We start from the raw sequence: 22,791 nt of genomic DNA, 5'->3' as shown, positions 1-22,791 counted from the left end.
TCTTTACCTCAGGACAGATTCCCTGGAGAGTGCCAGGCAACCTACTCTGTGTATGGGGGTGTGCAAAATCTGGGTGCACTGTTGCCTGACGTCCTGGATATTTTTTAGAGCGCTTGTGCCAGAGAGCAGTTATGGGAAAGGGCTTCTCCTGATAGATTATTTGATTGATTTCATTTCATCCTCTTCCTTAAGGGTCTAGTTTAGCTTATTATGCTAAGCACTATAGCAGAGATATGGCTGAATGCACAAAAATCTGTGATCATTCACAAATGCATTGTTTAAGAAAAGAGTTACGTTTCATGTGAATCTGTTAATTAAAAATATATCTACTGGTTTACAGCTACTAGTCTTGAAGATAAGAGATCTGTATTTCCTATTCAGTCATGAATTTTCTTGCCATGTTTTAATAAGGCTGTATACATATAAGCAAGGAAAGGCTTTTAAGCTCCTTTGAGTTGCCTTGTGCTAAGTAACACATTAGGAACTGTATAGGAGTGTATGTATGGATGAACTGGAAACAATGTGCACAACATGTATTGTTTTTAATCTGTCACTGCTTTTTTTTTTATTAGAAACAATTATCTTTATTATGCACTCTCCATCTTTCTTATCAGTTGCTTCCTTTTTGGAACTTCGACTTTCAAACTTGAATTTCTTCTCATGTTTGTCTATGGAGTAGCTTTCTTTCTCTGTTCTCAGCCAGTTCTTTGAAATATTTTCATTGTGATACCAGCATTTTATCAGCATTTGAGTCCCCTATCATGCCCCACTCTCAGTTCACTTTAACACTGCTTTGCCTGTTGGCTGCATTGTACTGTGAAGTCCTTGCCCACTTTTCGTGCAGTACTTTGGAGTTCAGACAAACCCCCAAACATGACAGCACAGTGTCTGTCACACATACAGAATTCAATTCTAAATCTGCTGACAAGCAGTGAGTGTACTGGGGACATCCTAGCCACTGCAAAAGAATGGAGAATAGAGCTGGAGTTCCTGGGCTCTAGGTTCTCTAGTGAAGCACAGGACCTGAAATTAAGCCAGCATGGCTAAGCCAGCAATGCCATTTTTCCCTGGCATTGAGTTGCTATCAGATCTGCTACTACTTTATAAAAGGACTGGATAATTTTGGTTGGAATTAGACAGGGGCAGTGTTATGTTGCTCAGTACTTCCCTGCATACTTCATTCAGAATTCTGAGGTTCAATGCAAATATTTGTACAGTTACTTTGTGTTGACTCATACTGAATGCTTCAGTATTAAACATTCATATTTTTAGATCTTCCTGGCTCTTCTGACGTCTTCATATGTTTTTATTGCAGCCATTGCAGGGATGGAATAATGAATTGTGATAACAACATAATAGGTGAGTGAAGAGAAAGAGGTGAAAAGATATTCAGGTCAAATGAATATGCATTCTCTAATCTCTGTGGAACCTGTTATTTGTAGTAGAAGAATGTGCAACATGTACAAATGCATGTGCTCGCAGGAAGGGATTGATCATGTAGGAATTATATGTTTGGGTGACTGGAAGAAAGGCTGGTGCAAATCAGAAGTGTAACTGTACAAAATACTGCTAAATCTGAGCAACTTTTTTTTTTTCCAGCGCTTTTAAATACTTTCTTTTTCTTTTTTTTGGTTGTTAATATAAGTAAGCTTGGCTACATGACAAAGAGCAGAACGTCAGAAGGACAAACAGGTTAGCTTTGCCCCATAAAACGTGATTGTAGGAACTGAACACTGGCAATAATTTTTCACAGATATTTCCTCTTTCCCTCCACAAACCTTGAGAGTAATTGAAATATGGAAGAATAATATATCTTGTGTCATACTCAAGTAAAAGAATGTAGCGAGTACTTTTTTCTATTGCAGTATATTTTATACATGATTAAGTGTTATGGTCCATATTGTTGTTCTAATGCTCCTTTTACATCAGTGAGAAAGACTTTCATTTGAGGTTTCAGCTCTAAAATTACCAGCTCTTTGGCCTTTAGCAGAAATCTCTTCCCCATGCACTTGAAGGTAGTGGTTGTACTGATTTGACAGCCAGAACCTCTCTCCCTAATAAATAAACAAAACCTAGCAACCAACCAAAACAACTTTAAAACACTGCCACTGCTTCAGGCATTTGTGTTAACTATACAAAGTATGCTAAGTGCAACCCAAAGGCAATTGTGCAATTGAATCGTTTTATTCATAGTCAGTGACTAAGGCATGGAAAGTCACATGTAGCTCTCAGACCTTTTCTTGTGTTGTTTTTTTTTTTTTTTTTTTTGCCTTCTGTTGATTTATGATTCTCTCTTGGTAGCACTTTGTATTTCTGTTACAGAGGGCTGAATCCTGACTGTTTAGAAAGTCCCTTACTAAACAAATATATTAATTCCGGTATTTTATATGAGATTTTACAAGGGCATGTAGGGATAGGAAAGAGGGAATGGCTTTAACTGTAAGAGGGTAGATTATGATTAGACATTAAGAAGAAAAGAGTGTGGTGAGGCACTGTAACAGGTTGCCCAGAGAAGCTGTGGCTGACCCATCCTTGGAAGTGCTCAAGGCCAGGGTGGATGGGGCTTTGAGCAACCTGGTCTAGCGGAAGGTGTCCCTGCCCATGACAAGGAGGTTGGAAAGATGATCTTTAAGGTCCCTTCCAACCCAAACCATTCTGTGGTGCTGAGATTTATAGGGGTTCTGTGAAGTTAGCTATGCTCAGGAGAGACAGGTAGTCAGATGTTACTGGATGATACACCTTTGCGTTACATATTCTCAATCTAAATCTAATGCACCTTTATGAAATACAAAATTTCAGGGATGAAGACTAATATGTTTGTCAATTTTTCCCCTCAGTATACAGCTGCCCAGTTGGACAGATTTATATTAACTGCAGTAATCCACAAATTGATCCTGAACTTAGCAGAGAGAGAACTTGTGAGAATCAGCTATTAAACCTCACTTTCTCAGCACACCTTCCTTGTGTTTCAGGTTGTGTCTGCCCACCTGGGTAAGTACAGACAGATTTGCATCTTTTTGTGCACAAACACAGATGACCACCTTCATTAGTGATTGAACAATTAATTCTGCTGACATAATACATTTCTACTTGAAGAATTTGAGGTATTAAGGTGTGAGCATCTGACTTGCAAAGGCTTATCATGCAACAATGTGGACTGTTTAAGGCATAAGGAATGGTAAACTGAGAGACAGGTGGAGCTAAAGGTCTAATACCTCACAACAATAAAACCAAAAACCAACAGAAATACAGAAAGGCCATTGCAATATTTGATCTAATCCCTGTACTGCAGCGGAATGATGTTTACCTAGACAGTTTTTTTCAGATAGCTGACTTCATTTTTGGACATATCACTGAGGGAGGCATGTTTCTTCATTCTGGGGCATTACTTTCAGTATCCTCTCCATCAAAATGATGTTTTCTTAGGGATTTGCGCTGAAAATGTGCAGATGAGCAGCCACTGTATTTTGGAATCAAGCACTGTATTGCAGGTATTTTTTGAATATAAAAATAGAAATCACGTGTTTAAGTTACATTGGTTTTGATAGGATTTAGTCTCTTAAGCACATAACTAAGAAGTTTTTGAGTATTATTACCCTAAAATTACTGTTTATGCCTCAGAACAAAGAGTAAGAGCCAGATCCTCTGTCAAACTGTGTTGAAATAGCTCATTTGAAGTCTCTTCTACAATTGGAGCAATTCAACCTAATAAGAATTTTCAGGTTTGTTTCTTTTTCCTCGCTTAATGTTCTCACAGAATAGAGCTATGAAAAGATAGTAAACTAAAAGCTGTAGTATCCTGAAACTATAATTAAGTTTTGAAACAATGAAACCATTGGGTGCTACAGTAATATTATTGACACCTGTTGGTTTTTAAATATTAGTTTATACTGTTTTCTGTTTAGGGAAGTAATGCTTGGTGGTGGAATTCTGGTATGTTACCTGCTGCTTATTTCATTCTTTTTACCTCCCTGAAACTCTATTGCAGATGTTTTGTTCTTGGGACTAAAGTCTACATGGCTGCATAGAATCATAGAATAGTTAGGGTTGGAAAGGACCTTAAGATCATCTAGTTCCAAACCCCCGCCATGGGCAGGGACACCTCACACTAAACCATGCCACCCAAGGCTTCATCCAACCTGGCTTTGGACGCTGCCAGGGATGGAGCATTCACAACCTCCCTGGGCAACCTATTCCAGTGCCTCACCACCCTAACAGGAAAGAATTTCCTCCTTATATCCAATCTAAACTTCCCCTGTTTAACCCGTTACCCCTTGTCCTGTCACTGCAGGATAAATCAGTTGGCAATAGACTGTTTCCCAAGGGAGTGCAAAGAGCTGTGCAATACAAAGCCTGGTGAAAACTGCACTGCTGGAAGCTGAGGGGGTTATTTTTTAGTGTTCTGGTCCAGATTTCTGTGTTTTGCAGAAGTGAAGAAGTTTTTGACTCACAGGTGGCACATTGCTTCTAATGATGCCCTTACCAACACTATTTATGTATTTGTTTTTCTGTGAATGAGTAAAGCTATAGATAATAAAATAGTAACTGCATCTTCAGTGTAGTGAAGTCATAGGTGTCCTTGGATCTTTGCAGTTCATTGTAGGTTGGAGAGTAAATATAAGCATCAAGAAAAACATCTGATACTTCAAAGACGAGCTGTGTGCAGCCTCTCTGTGCAGTATTTGTGGTGAATTCTTAGATCATTGAAATCTATCTATTTGCTTGGCTTTACAAGAGAGAAAGCTGTTATCACTTGTTTTAGCCAGGGCAAGAAGGTGAGGAAAAAACTGTAGTTAGTGTTACTTTGTCAGTGTGATGCTCTTTGTCTGAATGTGCCCTGTTCAGTTCTGAGCAGCTTTCTATCAGTGGGAATTTCAGTTTCACAGTTGGTTGTCTTCAAGAGACACAATATTTAAATTAAATATGGATCAGAAAGAATACTTCACATACCCTGAGTGAAAATTACAGTTTCTCAGTTTAATGGCGGACGGGAGTTTATGATATCTGCACGTCCTCATTAAGAGGAGCTACAGAGTGGCAAATTTCTATCTGATAATTATCACAATAAAGAAGAATCTAAGTTACAGTACAAAAATTACCAGTTCATTACTATGAGTAAATAAAATGTTCCATGATAAATGCAAATCTTTCCTTTTGGATACCTGGGAAGCAAAACAGTGTCATCACCCTGTTTGCCATGGATGTGCCTTAAACCCATGATCCCTTGTCCATGGTTCAGGGCTTTTTTTATAGTAAAAGCACATACCACTAGTGCAAAGAGGCATAATGGCCCCCACATATCTTGGAAGACCTATTGTCTTCAGTTAAATGTAAGTTAATTGTCTGAGTTACAACAAATTTGGTGAAATGTAGAGGTGGTCTGGAAAAATCTTTCCCGGACTTTAATATTTATTTGTCAATGAAAAAGTCTTCATGGGGTTAGTGGCTAAAGGGCTAGTGCTGGAAGTGCTAGCATGTACCAAAGATTCACTTTCCTGTGAAAGAAAATTACCAAATTATATAATCATTAATAAAGTTATGCCTTTTCAATTTTAGAATATTTAAAATATTACTTGTTTTTCAATAATAATAATAATGTTAGTAACATGAAAGTTTAGGAAAACGTTGTTGTATCTAGATACCAGGTGTACTTCTGCTGGATGCATGTATTTTTGTTCTGTTTTTTTTGTTTCTTTTTTTTATAGTCTTGTTAAACATGGGGATGTGTGCTTGAATGCAGATGAATGTCCATGTTCATGGAAAGGAAAGGAATACTTTCCAGGTGACAAAGTAATTTCTTCCTGTCATACATGGTAAGCAGAGATCTATTTAGGATGATTATTTGATTTTAGTTGTTTATTTATGAACGGATTATTCCTTCATATTTTTTAATTATAAATTTCACACCAGATTTCAGTAAATAATCTACCCTAATTTTGTATTTGCATTTATTCAAAGAGCTATGAAAATGACTTTTTTTTTTAGGTTTGTTTGTTTCAAGGAGCTTTTGCATACAAAATTACAGCTATTTGGGATTTGTTTTTTGTAAAGCTTGAATTGTAAAAATATTTTATTTCATTATCAAGGCAATCTAAAGATTCTTTGCCTAATGTTCCTAAGCTACAGTAAAATCCTTCAGTTATTACACCTGAGTGACATTTTTTTTAGAGCTTTATACTTATTCATTTTCATATTTAGCTTTGAGTCCTAGCAGTCTAAGGACCCAAAACATGACCTTGTGGCCATAAGCATGTGCCCACTACAATGATAAATTAAGGGGAATACTGAGCATAGTAACAGATAAATTGGTTGCTAATTTTGAGTGTATGGATACTGATGAATCAATGGCTTTAAAAGGAAGTGTTCCAATAGACAGGTTGATAGGATCACTCAAATACATACATAAACCTATTCCATTTACTATCCAGTGTTGTAAATGCAGCACATACCCTACAGCTACACTATTCTGCAAAATTTCCTTGGGCACTCTCAGTAGAACATCAAACACTACCATTTTAATAAGCTTCACAATAGCTAAGATCTTAAAATATACCCCATCTGCATGATCCTAAAGCAAACTTGTTTCTTGGTGGTCTCTGCCTGTTTTTCTTCTCTGACCACAGTTGAATGTTGCAAGCTGGCACTAAGCAGCACTATTTGTCTTACCAAAGCCTCAGAAAGATAAGCTGTACCATCAGACATCAAGATACTATGGTAGTGGTGTAGCCTCTAGCTTCTCTGTCTTCCCAGCAGAGCAGTTCCTGCCTTTTGTCCCATTATGTTAGCTTACCAGGAATATTTAACGGTTGTCACCTGGTAAACTACTGCTCCTGGCCTACACAGCTCAGTATAACCTAGTACAGTGAAGGCTTGTCCAGTCAGCACTAATCACTGCCTTGTCTGGATGTTGTTGCCCCCTCCAGCCTTGTGCTGACTGCTACCTCTGCCTCTTGTCAGGTCCTCAGTATCTGCTCTAGAAGATATTTCTAGCCCTTTGGTCGACTGGTGAAGCGACTTACAAGCCATCTCCACTGGGCAGGCAGGTAAAGCGACCCGGGTTATTCACCCCCTTATTTCTAAAGGCCTCTCCAATTGGACCTGGTGTGGGATTGCTTGCATCAGAAAGAACTATTATATCCCATTTAATCAATATGAGACTTCACCAAAGGCAACAGCAGTGCAGGCAGAAAGACACTGGATATTTAGCCTTCTCTCTTTTTTTTTCTGAGGCCAGGCTCATTAATTCGTGTACAAATCCTTCCGGTTGTCATGGCTTTTCTAGACATGTAAATGTGCATTTTTGCTCATGCAAAGTGTGAGAATACTCCTGTGTAAACCAGCCCACTTTGGCTCTTATAGCAGTTATAATGACATTAGTGTTATGTAGTGCACAGAAATAGCGTTCATTCATACTAAATATCATCTTATTAACGTCTGATGTAGTATTAGCTACACAATCGTTATTATGATTTTTCTATTGAGCAGTAAAATTGCAAAATAATTTCTTAAATTGGCAAAACTACCAGTGGAGTGCCAGGAACTTTTAACCTAAGCTTTGGGGTCTGGATGAGCTACTGTTCTGGTTTCTTAAGTTTGGTTTTCAGTGCAACTGCTTGAAATTGTTAGCATGTGCTGGTGAGATTAAACTCAAAAGGTTACTGCATTAACTGAAGCTATCAGAGTGGCATTTTCGTGCTCTGCTGGGCAAGGTAAGATAGGTGGTGCAGTTAGCTGTGCTGGTTTGCTGTCATACTTTGAGACCATTGAGCAAATGTTCTTAAGTACTTCTTGGAGATACTTTTTTATAAAAAGGTAATCAAAATTTGGAAGATGCAAAGTTTGGAAGTAGCTCTGCTTTTCCAACTTAAGACTCTAGATTCTGATAACTAAATGTTAGTTCACTTAATATGAAACAAAACTGGTGCAGAGGACTTTGAAAACATTCTGTACCTCTTAAGCCCTTCCTTCTGACTGTAAAGGCGTTAAGACTCCTGAAAAAGTATGCAAAGGAACTCCCTACTCTTTGCATGTTAAGAAATGTTTCTGCATGAGTCTGTAGCATAAAAGCATGTAGAGGATTATTTGAATAGTCTTAAAAAAAATAAAAAATAGGTAAACCTAAACCTTAATATCTTGCAGAGAGCATGAGAAGCAGCACTTGTTCTGTCCATCCAAATATACTTTCTTCTATTTGCCTCTCTCCATCAGCTTGATTAGGTTCCTGCCTTAGGTACTGCTTTAAGGTGACTAGAGTTAGGTAGGTGAGTCCCACTGCTACATACCTGTGCTTTGGTACAGCACTTTCCACATGTCGGACTTTTATTTTAGCCATGTGCTTAGTGGCCTTATATGTGTTGTTACATAAAACACAAGCAGTGGATACATGAAAGAAAATTCTGGCCATCATTTGTAAATCTTACATCATTTGTGAAAATGTTATTTAGATTGCAAGAGGGATATGCAGAAAGAGACGTAGTATCCAGTACTGCAAAGCCTCACTGTTAGGCAGTTACAAAACAAAGGTAATTCAGAAATGTCTGAATAGTCAGTGTATGTGTGATGAGAGCATTTTGATGCTTAGGGTGGCCATAGACAGAGCTTGAACTGTTCTGGAACCTCCTAAACTGGCTAGGGCTTAGAGTGATATCTGGCCGTCTGAAAGAAAAAAGGAGCCTAAGAACCAAAATAGGGTACTGATTTTTTTCCTTTTTACTGTGAAATTCTTGTTCAAGCAGAGAGCGCATAATGACTGTAGCAACAGGACACATTGCTTGTTGATTCTAAGATGCAGCTCATACAGAAACAAACGTTCTGTGAGAAGCTGAAAAGGAAAACTTGTGGTATATCATTGGTATGAGTTATTAGAGAATAAATTGTATTATTTGGGTAGTAATTCTTGTTTTCTTGTTTAAACAAAGAATGCCCTTTTGGTGTTTGTATTTTCTAGAACCTATAATTCTAACAGGAAGAAACACGGACTGTATGAGTTCAAGATGCAAATTTTTATTCCAGAGAATCAATTTATACATGTTACTTCTAGTTAGCATTCCAAAATGCTTTTGTCCGCAGTCATCATACCTGCATGGCTTCTGTTTTTTTGTTTCTTGGTGCAATAGCTGTAATCATTTGCCTGTGGTTACAATTGATACTACTATTATTGGTCATACATTTTTCAGCATTTGCCAGCATGGATCATTTCAATGCACCTTCCATCCTTGCCCATCAATGTGTACTGCATATGGGGATCGGCATTACAGAACGTTTGATGGACTAACTTTTGACTTTATTGGAACTTGTAAGGTTTACCTAGTTAAGGTGAGACTGCTTTTGTAAAACCTCTCTAAAACTGGATTTAAAAACTCCTCTTCTACTTATTTCCCATCTGACCATTTTATTGAGTTCATCATACTGTTTTTAAAGCTTTGATGTTGGTTAGACTTTGAATCATTGTTATGGTTTAAGCCCAGATGGTAGCTTAGAACCACGCAGCCTCTTGCTCAATTCCCCCTTTATTCCCCTGAGCTCCTGGTGGGATGGGGAGGAGAATCAAAAGAATGTAAATCCCACAGATTGAGATAAGACCCGTCCAATAACTAAAGTATAATACAAAACTAATACTACTAATACTACTAATAATGTTAAGGCGAAAGAATATAAAACTAAAAAGGGAAACAAGAATAACCAGCAGTGATTCACAATACAATTGCTCACCACACACCAGCCGATATCCAGCCTGACCCAAGCAGTGATCTAACCCTTCCGAGTAACTCCCCCCCATTTATAGACTGGGCCTGATGTGCTATAGTATGGAATACCTCTTTGGCTAGTTTGGGTCAGGTGTCCTGTCTCTGCTCCCTCCTGGCTTCTAGTGCCCCTCCTCACTGGCAGAGCATGAGACTGAAAAGTCCATGATCAGGGTAAGCATTACTTAGCAACAGCTAAAACACTGGTGTGTTATCAGCATTGTCCTTAGACTAAAGTTGAAAACACAGCACTACACCAGCTACTAAGAAGGAGAAAAATAAGTTACATCTGAACCCCTCAATCATACATTATATAATAATTATACTCCGTAGTTTCTGCTATGTGATTTAAGTAATTATGTTAGTATATTTAAAAGTGGCCATTTCAATTTATTTATCTTTTTTTCCCCCAGGGTACTTCTTCAACCAATCTTTCTGTTATTATAGAGAATGTTAACTGCTTTAATACTGGAATTATTTGCAGAAAAAACATTTTCATTAACATTGGAAAATCTTTTTTAATATTTGATGATGAATCTGGAAATCCAGTAAGTTTCAGTCTTTAACACTGATCAAAAGGTAGCATATGTACCTCTCTGGGTGTTTTTTCCTTTCATTAACAAAAACTTACTCTGCCACATGAGTAGCAGAGCTGTGGATATCATTGCTGTGAATGCTGATCACATCTAGATTAGTCAACAAAACCTTAAACAAAATATTGTCTATATTTAATGAAAATGTAGGATGAGATAATTGTTATTCTTTTGTTTAGACTTAATTCCTGTTTAGTGTCTTTGGAAAAATCCAAATATTTTGAATTCACTGGGAGTTTTGCTATTATTTCCACTAGGACTAGGAGTTTAGTCTGGTCTGGAATGCATAGCAGGAATATTCCTATACAGTTTTAAAAAAATAAATTGCAATCTCTGGTTTATCCTCCACAGCCTGGATTTCATTTTTGTTTTGGCCAAACTGCAAGCTATTGCTGTAAATATTTAGTGGTTTTAGTAACTTTAGCATAAATAGTACTATTTACAGTCAATGGACTGACTATACAAAGGAAGTTGTGTCACTTCCCATGAGGTATTCTGCAGTTAAACCAGACATCTTAGTCCATGCTACATATAACTTAGAATCTGATTGTTATTAGACAGCAGGAAAAATGCCTTACACAAATAAGATGACAATCTTTGGGCAAATCTAGATAATTCCTTTTTTCAAGAAGTTGCTCCAGTTGCCATTACCCATGCCTTAAATTTGATGGAAAATGAACTTTTAAAATAGCAAAAATTTAAAAATACAACATAGTTCACAATCAAAATCCACACCACTTTTATTTAAACATTTAACCCTCTGTGGCATTCTGTCAGTTTATTGACTTTTGTCAGCATCATTCATTTTATTTAGGTGTTTCATTTCCTGTTAAATGAATATTTTGTGAAGACATTACTTTCATTATAAGCTGCCTTGTTGTATTTTGAACAGAGCTTATCTAGTCACATAGATGAACTACAGAAAATGCAGGTATGGAAAGCTGGATTTTTCACTATTATTTATTTTCCTGATGAGCACATCACCATCCTCTGGGATCAGAGAACAACAGTTCATGTTCAGATGGGTCATCAGTGGCAGGTAAGTGGAAGTCAACGTTCTTATTGCCTGCCATTTCTTTGAGGTGTTTATGTAAGTTTTATTAAGACGTTAGTATTTGCAGAATAGACAATCTCTCATGATCTCTCAGAAGTCATAAAGGAGAGTCTCTCACAATCTCTCAGTCAAGTAGAGAAACATCAACTACCTTGTCGATTAAAATTTTTTTTAGTTCCTATTTACTGTCTGAATTCTATAATAGAAACAAGTATCTTTGGGCAACATTCTCCGTCAATACTGATTTCATATATGACTGATGCAGTTGTTTTGCTGAAGCATAAAAAAAGCACATAGCTAGCAAACAGGTCACTTCCTTGAAAAAAAAGATCAGCTCCTTTCTGAAAGGCTTGGAGATAGTTGAAAAGAAATAATATTGCTGTTGTCAAAATAAAATATTTTCTGTAGCTTTATTATCACAAATTTCTGGACTGTTTTGGCTGAAATTTAGCTGAAAGGGATCAAATCCTGTCAAATTTATAATTAAACAGCTGAATACAGGAGCTTAAGAAGCAAGTTTAGAAAATGGTCATGGCTTATAATGTTTTGTGTCAAGGAGAAATATGGTGGGTTTTAATATATGTGAGTGTATATCTTTTTTCCCCAGGGTGAATTGGCTGGATTATGTGGAAATTTTGATTTGAAGACAGTCAATGAATTGAGGACTCCAGATAATTTTGAATTAACAAACTCACAAGAGTTTGGAACCAGCTGGACAGCTGTAGAGGTACATAGTAAAAAGAATGTGTCTGCTAGTAGATTTTTTGCTGTTATATCACCTAATTTACCTAGAATGAAATTATATGATACTTCCTGGAAGTATCAGGCAGGCAGCAATGCAAATAATAGCGTTCTTAGAGATGTCCTAATCCATTAAGGAGAAGACTATAATCTCCTTTTTTTATAACACAGCGTTGTTGTGTAGAAGAAAATGCTGTACAGTAGTATGAATCTACAAGTGTTTTTGAAGATGTTTGAACAGTAAAGTAGTAATTTTTTTCATAATGGTACAATTATGGGTTCACTTTAGACTGTTGTCAGTTTAGCTGATCTTTCATAGCTGGGAGCTATTTAACTGTGAAACCACAGCAATGGAAAGAAAAAATATGCTTTCATATGCTGTAAAATTAAAAATGGAACTATTTTTAATGTCATGTGTTTAGCGGTGTTCACAGAAAGGTTCCTTCCTAATAGTTATAGTAAAAAGTTCTGATTTCTGACCCATTCATATCCTCCAAGTGATCATTTTTACTTATGTAAGCTAGACTATTCAGGTGTAAGGACTGTTTAGACCTACGTGTACATAAGTGGTTTTGTGCTGTTCTCAGGCAAATGAAACACTTCTTCATATTGTGTACTTCTCCTTTTCTGCAGATTAACATCCCCTTTTAATTCCATATCTTAGTCTGGCTTTATTTTCATATGTGATGCATTTGCTTTGTGGTTTACATCTCTAAAAAAAACAAAAGAAAACAAAACAACTCCAAGAAAAAAAACAAAGTTATGCTTTACAAGTTCAAGCACAAAGTGGTTATGAAGCATGTTTCTCACCTTAATTTTGCTTTCTGGTTAAGTGTGTTGACAGCTCTGACATTCGAAATCCATGCAGTTTGAATCCCCTCAGAGAGCCATTTGCCAAGAAGGAATGTGGAATACTGTTAAGTGAAGCATTTGAAACTTGCCATCCAGTGGTGAGTTGTAGTCATGATATGAGGTGAACATATCACTAGAGAGAAACTCTGTTCTTCAACTTGCATCACTTTGAATCTTCATCTTGTCTTCTGTAGCATAATAATTTTGACTACTATAGCAAAACAGAAAACAAAGAAAGGCTAACCCATAGCGATTCTGATTCTAAAACATGAACGTTTAACTGGTCTATCCTCACTTAGCTGATTTAGACAGTAAGACACTTTGGCACCAATTTAACATTCTTCAATGCTGGTAGTCATCTTCCTAATGAATTCAGCCAAATTTATACCCAATTTGTGTTTCTGTTTTTTTTTTTTTTTTTTACCACAATCACTATTTGCATCAGCGTAACTGTTTGCTTTGTTTTGCTCAAATGTGTTACACAGTATGCATTTTTCAGACCATGTTTAAATAAACTGACAGTTTCTGCTAGGTAACATCAGATGTGAAGAGCTCATTCCTAGAAAAAAAAATGCATATATCTCCTCACTCAGGCAGCTACCTAAGGAAATAAATGAGCTAATCAACATTTTCTGACAGCCAACAGGCTCAGGTTTGGTTGGAAAAGGGGGGGACTGGGGACAACCTATTTCCAGAGATAGGTCTTATATGGAAATTGACATATCTCAAGATGTTCAGGTATTGACACTATGTGCATGACTTAAAGAGTGCAAGTGTCAGAATGCTTCCTAGGGAAAAAGGAGGTTTCATATGAAGGACAACCAGGAGTCTTGCAGAGTTGCTTTGTATATTATTTTTTGAAGACAGTGAGGGTTGATATTAAAGTTGTATTAACGTAACGTCAGCTTAGTCCACTGTGTAAGGTAGGTAGCAGCTAAATCCCTTATCAGTTTGGAAGTATTAGTCAAGTGTAAGTCCATGCAGAATGTGTCACTATTAAATAAGCAAATCCGCATTGAAAGTTTTCTGTGGAATTTTGTCACTTAAGAGAAAACTTCAAAATAATCTAATGGAAAAATCATAAATTTGCTTGTGAAATTGTTTAATAATATGAAGAGAATGAACCACTCACATGTAAAGAAGGGGTTTTGGTCTACTTTATTATTTCTTATATTTTATGTATATCTATCTTCCTTAACATTTCTGCACTTTATTGATTTGTGATCAGTTTAGAGAGAGTTTCTCTTTTTTTTCATAAGCTTTTTGTAGTTTATTATGGTTTAAATATTGCAAAACCATATAAAACACAAGCTCACATGAACATCTTAGTGTGCATGTTCTTAATGGGTCATTGATTTAATTGTGTTACTAAGTACTGTGCAAGATTTCATTATGTGTTCTAATAAACTGTTTACCTTGTGTTTCAGAAAACATTAAAATTAAAATCTTTCATGCTTCAAAGTCTTACATATTAGATTTTGAAAGAGTCATAGCTTTGTATCGAGGTGATTGTTGTCTGTATCTATATGAATATTTTTTGTAAGTGATATTAATTTTTCCAGATTGATGTCACCTGGTTTTACTCAAACTGCTTGACAGATACATGTGGTTGTAACCAAGGAGGTGACTGTGAGTGTTTCTGTACAAGTGTATCAGCATATGCCCATCAGTGCTGCCAGCATGGAGTTGCTGTAGACTGGAGGTCTCCTAGAGTGTGTCGTAAGTTTACTTAACTAGCATTGCCAGTGGCTACCACTGTCTGCATTCATGAGACCCAGACCTGAAAAATCAAACATATTAAGTTACCTGAGGTCACTAGTTGAATCACTAGGCCACGCTGGTAGAAATATAAGTGGGTGCCTCTCACTGCCCTCTGTGTCCATTTTGGTCTATCTGGATTACACATTTCTTTCCACATTTGTGGGGGGTACTCTTCTGCTTTTTAACTCCTTGTCCTATGATATGAAAGGAAAAATCTTGGCAAGTTTATATTAGGATATGGAATGCTTCCTTCAAATCAAAGTTACAAAGTCATCAGCTCAAGTAATTTCTGTCTTCAGGACTTCACTACTTAACAGGGTCTAGAAAACATAGCTGCCTTACTACTGTCACCAGAGCAAGAGTGAAACAAAGGTCTTCTGAAGAAAAACAAGTAGGCTTTTAAGCAGGACTTTGTCCTTACCTTAGCATCCTTATTCAACAATGCTTAGAAGTTTTAAAAAGATCTGAGGCCTTTTTCTAAATATCTAGTGCAAACACATAACGAGAAACAGTCTTTTCCCCAATGATGTGATAAAGCAGACACAACAGAAAGAATGGGAGGAAACAAGTATTTTCTGACTTTGCAGTTGCATAGAGAGAGCTTGCAGCTTGCTCAAAGATGCACATCAAATTGGCCACAGATCAAGAGGGTTACTCTTAGTTTTTAATGAAACTACATGAATGCTTTAATGTGAGCACATAAAGACAGCAGAGTTTAGTCTTAACCACTAGAGGTCACAAAAAGACAGCTGTAGATATGTAAGCTTAATATTTCCTGCTAGAAAACTGTAATTTTATTTAAAACAGTATCATTTAAATTAGTATTTTATTTAAAGCAGTAATTATTTGACAAGATTTTTTAAAATATCTGTGCTTTTGGTTTACCTCTTAATTGTGAAGGGTAATAGGAAACCTGTATATCTGCAGAATGCCTGAAACTGCCTTTCTTTTCCTTTTATTTTTTAGCTTATGATTGTGAATATTTCAACAAAGGTAAGTCCTAAAGGAGCTTATAAAATCTCAGTAGAATCTTTGCTTTCTTTATATAACTCTTAGTACCTTCTATGCAAATAATTGTGTGAATTAAAACAGTTGTGAATAATTTATTATTTAAATAAGCAAGATTCTGTTTTAGTCATTTATTTTGCTTTGTAAAAGGCTTTTCATTTCATTAACTTGCTTATTTCTGGGCCTTTCCCAAGAATACACACTTAACTAATTTTATTTTCTTTTATGGATTATGATTAAACAATTCAATCAGTAAGTAATCAATAGACTATTCAACTCGCTAGTTCTAGTGGCAGTACTTGATCCAGGCACAGTGCAGTTCAAAACTGATGCCCTGTGGGTCCCTTAAATCAATCTTGACCACCGGTGCAGCCTCCAGAGGGAGCTAGCTAGTAAGACTTTTGCAACTTCTGCGCCCAAACGGGGAATAACTCCCCATCTAGGTATGTCTGACTGAGCTTTAAGTTCCTGAGCAACAGCCACTGCATTGAAACGGCTCTCAGAGAGAGGTGCAAAACTTGTGCAAGGGGCTAGAGGAAACCTTGAATCTGTACTGGGTACTGTACTGCTGTGTTAACATTGGAATGCATATTGAAGTTAAATTGCAGGTGTCTGCATAGTTAGATGTAGCATGCAAGCCAGCCTGATGTGAGGAATGGTCAGAACTCCTGCTATTTATTGTATAACTCTTTTTATCAAGCTTGTGTAGAAGCCTGTCTATCCAGATGGTTTATGATATTTTGGTCTTCTGTTAGATTCTATATTGCAGCAGCTCACCCCCAGGATAATCTCAGAAAGGAACTGAGTTTAAATTAGAAGAGACTACTGTAATGTGCCAGGCCCAAACAATATTGCCAATAAATTTGCATTTTGTCATATACTGACTGCTGAAAATATTTGGAGTGGGGTCAAATTTCTAATGCAGTGGAATTTTATCTAAATCTAAGCCTTTAATTTAAATAAAAGTCTATTGAATATAGGAGGTGATTGCAGTTTTACATTTCCTTTTTTATTTGTTTTATCAATGAAATAGTTTGATGATAAATAATCTTATTGCACTTGTAAAAGTTTGAAAGTGTGGTGCCTCTAACATCAGTTGTAGTAGTGAATTTACATTATATACTTTCATATTGCTTTATTAGTTTCACTTGCTACTGAATTCTTGCTTACAGAAATGGTGGAGAGTTTTGCATGTGACCAATTTTTAATAAACATAGTTATTGTAAACTTCTCCCTTTAGATCCTGCTACTGTTTGCTAATCCAGCTTATCAGTATTCAATATTGGACTTTTCTGAGCTCCAAGCGGGTGGGGGGGAATCTCTATGCTGAAGATTTTATTTTCTACCTCAAATATAGAAGCATTCCCGATGATTACTTAGTTTTGGATACAAGAAAGTTAAGAAAATGTCTTAGACCAGGGAGAGGTTTTCTTTATGTAATTTTGTCATGAATCCAAAGTGAAATAGTTCTAGTCCTACTAGAAGCAGGAGCAGAAACCTTTTGTGTTTGGTAAGGGGAAATTCTCAGCTGGTAGCTGTGGTTTCTCAAGTTTTGGATGGGCCTGAGGTACCAGACTTAAACATATGCTAACATTTCCAGATCACTGAATGTTTTAAGCTATTTATAAAATGTATTTTAAATCCCTGCGCTGAAGGTAACCAGATATCACTGTACATGTTTAGCATGGGCTTGTCTTACTTCCCAGTGATTATGTTTGTATCTATACTCTTCAAGGAGTTCTCTGATACTTGATGATAACAAACTTCTATTCCCTGCAAAATGGCTAACACTTTAGACACTAATAAAATAGGTTTTAAAGAATAGTAAGAAGTGTGTAATGAGTTCAACCATACAAATAAACAATGTGAAGGGATCCCAGGGTGGTCTGTAGAACATCGTTTGTTTCTAAATCAAATAGCAAAGAGGTCAGATAACTTTAATAAAGTGACTATGAAACTGAAGTGGATGAGAGGGAGGAAAAGCAAAAGCTAATCATGAATCTTGAAAATTGAGGATAGGTATTTTGGACAGTTTTGAGAACATGTATTTTCTAAAAGAGTTTGGCTTTATTTTGGTTGTCATCATAGTTTAGTGCATGGTACCTAGAGCTGTTTTCAGAGTGGAAAGATATGCTTTTATGCGCTGTATCATAATATTTAGAGCTCAAGCATTTGTGACACTTGACATGAAAGATAATGCTGATATTTTTTCTCAACAGCTCTGGGAAAGGGCCCATATAAACTGGTCAGCTATTTGGCTGGGGAATTTGTAATGGCAGTGGAACTAGTGGATGGTGGTGTTTTCCCAGTGAGAGAAGAAGATCTTGTTCCTGGACATACAGTGACCTTTATGCTGACTTCAGGACTTTATAAACCCAAAGCACATGGTAAAGTCACTGTAACCTAGAGGCTTAAATAAGGCAGAACAAATTCTTCCTTTGGGTGCAATCCTACATTTAGGAATAGACCTGGGTGAAAGAATCTTTTTCTGTTAGCTGATTGTGCGTCTTAATGTTGTCTGCCAAAATTTTCATTTGCTTGGTTTAAAAAGATGATTGTAGCTTTATAAACAGATAATTTTAGTTAAAAAGCAACAGCCCCTCTGTGCCCCAACTTTCAGGAGGACCAAAACAGTGATTAGCCAAGTTCTTTAGATATATGTTGCTCCCTGAACCCTTCCTCTGGCAGAACTGGGACATGGGAAAGAGTGAGAGAGAAGTGGTACAAGAAAACTGTTCCCTAATTCTCTCACTTTGCCACCATCACCCTTCTTTGCTTGCTTGTATTGAGATGCCTATTGGCGCTAACCTAAGCTGCATAAGGGTGCATACTGCAAATTTGTCTCCTTCAGGTCCCAACTTCAGTTTCTGCTGAAGAAATGTGTTGCTTATTCAGGTCTTGCACACCTTCAGAAAGGTGGAAAAAGCTTACAAGAGTATATTCAGCACTTTGTGATGTTAAATGCTAGAGCTGTCTGCATATACAGCTTTAATTTGAGCTTGATTCTCAATACCATTTTACTGGCCAGAGTCCCCTGATCAACTCTTTGGATGGCCTGAAGGTGGCTGCCTTTGTGTAACCAAAGAAGGAATATGGGTCAATTGAAAAAAATGACAGACATTTGGTTAGTAATACTGCTGTCTGTAGAACTGACACAAGAACTCATGTAACAGAATATCCAAGGCCAGATTTCTTTTACTACTCATAGTTTTGAGACACTTGTATGTTGCTTTCAATACACATTTAGAAAGGGAAGGACAGTCCTACTGTCTTATTTACATATATAAATCTCTCTTGTTCAGAATTTAAGCTGGGAAATGGAAATTGGGCCTTATAGTCCAATTTGAACATTTCATCATTCGGCCATGAGAGTGTTTGTACAATCAATATGATATTTTTCATATCCATGTCTACATTTATATTGCATTCTTGGTTCTTTGAAAAGTGGAAGTGTTTTATCATTTTCAGACAAATCATAGACAATTGAAAGTTTTGTGTCTTGATTTGCAGTGGACTGACTGTCCATTGTTACTTTTCAAATAGCTACCTGCTACAGACAATTAATAAGGAGATATTCACAGGATCATAGAATCATAGAACAGTTAGGGTTGGAAAGGACCTTAAGATCATCTAGTTCCAACCCCCCTGCCATGGGCAGGAACACCTCACACTAAACCATGTCTCCCAAGGCTCTGTCCAACCTGGCCTGGAGCACCGCCAGGGATGGAGCATTCATAACTTCCCTGGGCAACCCCTTCTAGTGCCTCACCACCCTTACAGCAAAGAACTTCCTCCTTATGCCCACTCTAAACTTCCCCTGTTTAAGTTTTAACCCATTACCCCTTGTCCTGTCACTACAGTCCCTAATGAAGAGTAGCTCCCCAGCATCCTTACAGCCCCCCTTCAGATACTGGAAGGCTGCTATGAGGTCCACTGTGTTTTTCAAATTAATTGAAATGTTTATGCTCAGAAAACAAGTTGGTCTTCCAGAAAGTGTTATACCAGAATGTGACAGTTATGCCTGGAGGGTTAGTTGATTTTACAGTAGTTTAATGGCTGTTTTCAATAGAACAGCAGAGTTTACCATAAAATAGAATGGTAATTCTTTGAGCAGCAGATGCCTGTAACAGGCTCAAGATCTGACGCTCTGCAATTGGTTGTACAGAAGCTTGCTTAAATTCAGTACTGTTTTCAGGGTAAGGTATCGTGTGGATACACTTACCAGAAAACAGGCTTCACAGATAACATTTTTAGAAGTGTTAGGGAGCTGGCTGCTTAGAAAGCTGAAGGCAAAATACATTTTTGTAATTTATTTTTAATGAAAACTGCTAAGCTATAAATTCCTGATGACAAATGTTCCTTCTAGGGCTAGCTAGATAAAGTTTAAGGTTTTTTAAATAAATGGCTTAGTGAAGGTTGTAAACCGAATCCTGGTATGGGCAAATGTCTTAATCTGTTTGTATTCCTGTTGAAATCTGTTGGGTACTTAGAAAACTAAATATCCATCAGTATCTAGCACTCTGAAATCTGTGTATTTTCTTAGGAGATTCGGGCTATTCACTGGTAAATCCAATGTCATCTTTCGTTCCTCGTGCTACTATTAACAGTAGTGGTACATCAGAATGAGTTCAGTTTACTATGCATATATCAGCAAGTAAATGAGTTCTGTGTTGGTTTTGTTTTGGTTTTTGGGGGTTGTGGGTTTTTTTTGTTGTTGTTGCTTGTTTGTTTTTGTTTTTAATTTTATTTTATTTAATTTTCTTTCCCAGATTCCAACTTGATTTCATTTGAAACAGCTGAGAGACCAAACTATTTTCTTCAGCTGGTCTCCAATAATACTCTTGTTCTTTCTAAATGGAAAAAAAATGAAGAGTTTCACAGCAGATCTACATTTGTCATTCACAAGAATACATGGCTTTCAGGGTATAGTTCCTTTGAGTCATTTGCAAAACCAGGATATTTCATCCACATTTCAGCTTCTTCAGTTGAGCTTCTGAAGTATCATCATTCAGAGGAGTTCAGGTTGTCGACCCTTTTTAAACTTGTAGGTGGGTAATTAAAGTTTTATTTTTATGAACAGCAGTTTGCTCCCTGTGAAAATACAAGCTAAATAGTATTCATATTTTCAGAGGTGATGGGATGGCTTACTTCTCCCCTACATAACTGGGCAATGTGGGTAAACTGTCATGTGCAGACTCAAAATCTTCTTCCCTGATGTTTGTAGTGAGCATGAGATTTTGTTTTCTTATCAAAAGCCATTAAATAGCTTAACATACCTTTGCTATATTTACCAACTGGTTTTGGAAATATATAGCCTAGTGTATAGTTTCTGGGCAATAGTTGCTTTATGGGTGGTGAGGAAATTATTAAGGAGTAGAAAATCCATGCTGATGAATAATGGATTCACAAAGGGAGTAGAAAAGAAGTGAATGTATTGCTAAAAGTTAAGGTCTGTGAATGATGTTTCTTCTCGTTTCCCTCTGACTGATGCCAAGAGATAGTTTTCTGTACAGTGCATTCTCATTGCAAGCTTTATGGCCTCCTCAGAGGTTCATGCCATCTAGTGCTAAGGACATTGCCTGTAGATTACACTTCTCAAAACTCATGTTTTCCCTGAAAACCACCTCAGACTTTATCCATGTACCCACTCGCAGGGCCTCTGCTTTTTATGTATCCCCTAGTATTTCAGGGACTATCTAAGAGATCAAAGAGATACATACCTTTACTTGGGGATCTAGATGTCTGTTTCTCTTATATGTCTTGGACAGCTTAAGCTCTCGCATACACAACATAGCTTGCTGTGAGAGTGTTTCTACCTAGGTGATAGATTCTTATTACTGAAATAGTAGTCCCATTCCACTGAGACATGAGAGTCAGAGATGTAGCAGATATTCTTAGCATCCTTTGTAGGACCTGGACACAGAAGTTGCTCCTACAGGAACTGATGACAAAAAATACACATTAAAAAAGTCACTGATAAAGCTCTTTGATTTTTAGATTAGGAAGGAAAAGAAATAATAAGAATAACTGTTTTCACATATTCTTAAACACTTGGGAATTTTGTGCTGAAATGGATATGGCCTTGCAGGTCCAGAACAAGATGCAAGAAGTTATATTGGCCTATAAAATCAAGCAAAGCAGATTAAACCATCATTTTCTTTAGCTCTGCTTTAGTCTGCTTTTTTGATACATCACATGTATCAAACCTATTTGTACAACTTTAGTTATGTACTTTAGCAACAAGTACTTCTTGCTGAAACCACCAAAATCACTGCAAGTGTTTATATTCTAAAGCTTTTTATTGTGCTGTAATTTTAAATGCATTAGCAATCTACTAATGGCCATACACAAAGAGTTGCGGTCAATGGCTCAATGTCCAGCTGGAGACCAGTAACAAGTGGTGTCCCTCAGGGATTGGGTTTGGGACCGGTCTTGTTTAACATCTTTGTCGCTGACATGGACAGTGGGATTGACTGCGCCCTCAAGAATTTTGCCGATGACACCAAGCTGTGTGGTTCGGTTGATACGCTGGAGGGAAGGAATGCCATCCAGAGGGACCTTGACACACTTGTGAGGTGGGCTGATGCCAACCTCATGAAGTTTAACCATGCCAAGTGCAAGGTCCTACACCTGGGTCAGAGCAATTGCAGGCACAGCTACAGGTTGGGCAGAAAAGAGATTCAGCGCAGCCCTGCGGAGAAGGACTTGGGGGTGTTGGTCGATGAGAAAATGAACATGAGCTGGCTTCAGTGTGTGCTCGCAGCCCAGAAAGCCAACCGTATCCTGGGCTGCATCAAAAGGAGCGTGACCAGCGGGTCGAAGGAGGTGATCCTGCCCCTCCACTCTGCTCTTGTGAGACCTCACTTGGAGTATTGTGTGCAGTTCTGGTGTCCTCAACATAAAAAGGACATGGAACTGTTGGAACAAGTCCAGAGGAGGGCCAGGAGGACGATCAGCGGACTGGAGCACCTCCCGTATGAAGATAGGCTGAGAAAGTTGGGGCTGTTCAGCCTGGAGAAGAGAAGGCTGCGTGGAGACC

General features: G+C 37.4%; 1 protein-coding gene across 1 annotated transcript in view; it reads left to right on the top strand.

The window, feature by feature from the left end:
• OTOG (otogelin) overlaps window positions 1–22,791 on the top strand; it is a 96,542-nt gene that overhangs the window by 34,070 nt on the left and 39,681 nt on the right. The window contains exons 21-32 of the mRNA XM_057418215.1: window positions 1,316–1,359; window positions 2,838–2,991; window positions 5,706–5,813; window positions 9,177–9,315; window positions 10,157–10,291; window positions 11,229–11,375; window positions 11,998–12,117; window positions 12,965–13,081; window positions 14,546–14,702; window positions 15,711–15,737; window positions 17,972–18,139; window positions 20,522–20,800. Coding sequence (XP_057274198.1) covers window positions 1,316–1,359; window positions 2,838–2,991; window positions 5,706–5,813; window positions 9,177–9,315; window positions 10,157–10,291; window positions 11,229–11,375; window positions 11,998–12,117; window positions 12,965–13,081; window positions 14,546–14,702; window positions 15,711–15,737; window positions 17,972–18,139; window positions 20,522–20,800 — 1,595 coding nt within the window. The remainder of the gene's footprint in view (window positions 1–1,315; window positions 1,360–2,837; window positions 2,992–5,705; window positions 5,814–9,176; window positions 9,316–10,156; window positions 10,292–11,228; window positions 11,376–11,997; window positions 12,118–12,964; window positions 13,082–14,545; window positions 14,703–15,710; window positions 15,738–17,971; window positions 18,140–20,521; window positions 20,801–22,791) is intronic.

This window comes from Pezoporus wallicus, unplaced genomic scaffold (genome assembly GCF_028554395.1).
Source record: "Pezoporus wallicus isolate ANWC-B61680 ecotype Strahan unplaced genomic scaffold, APGP_CSIRO_Pwel_v1 contig_2025, whole genome shotgun sequence".
Classification (NCBI taxonomy): domain Eukaryota; kingdom Metazoa; phylum Chordata; class Aves; order Psittaciformes; family Psittacidae; genus Pezoporus; species Pezoporus wallicus.
This window is presented reverse-complemented; position numbering and strand designations above follow the sequence as displayed.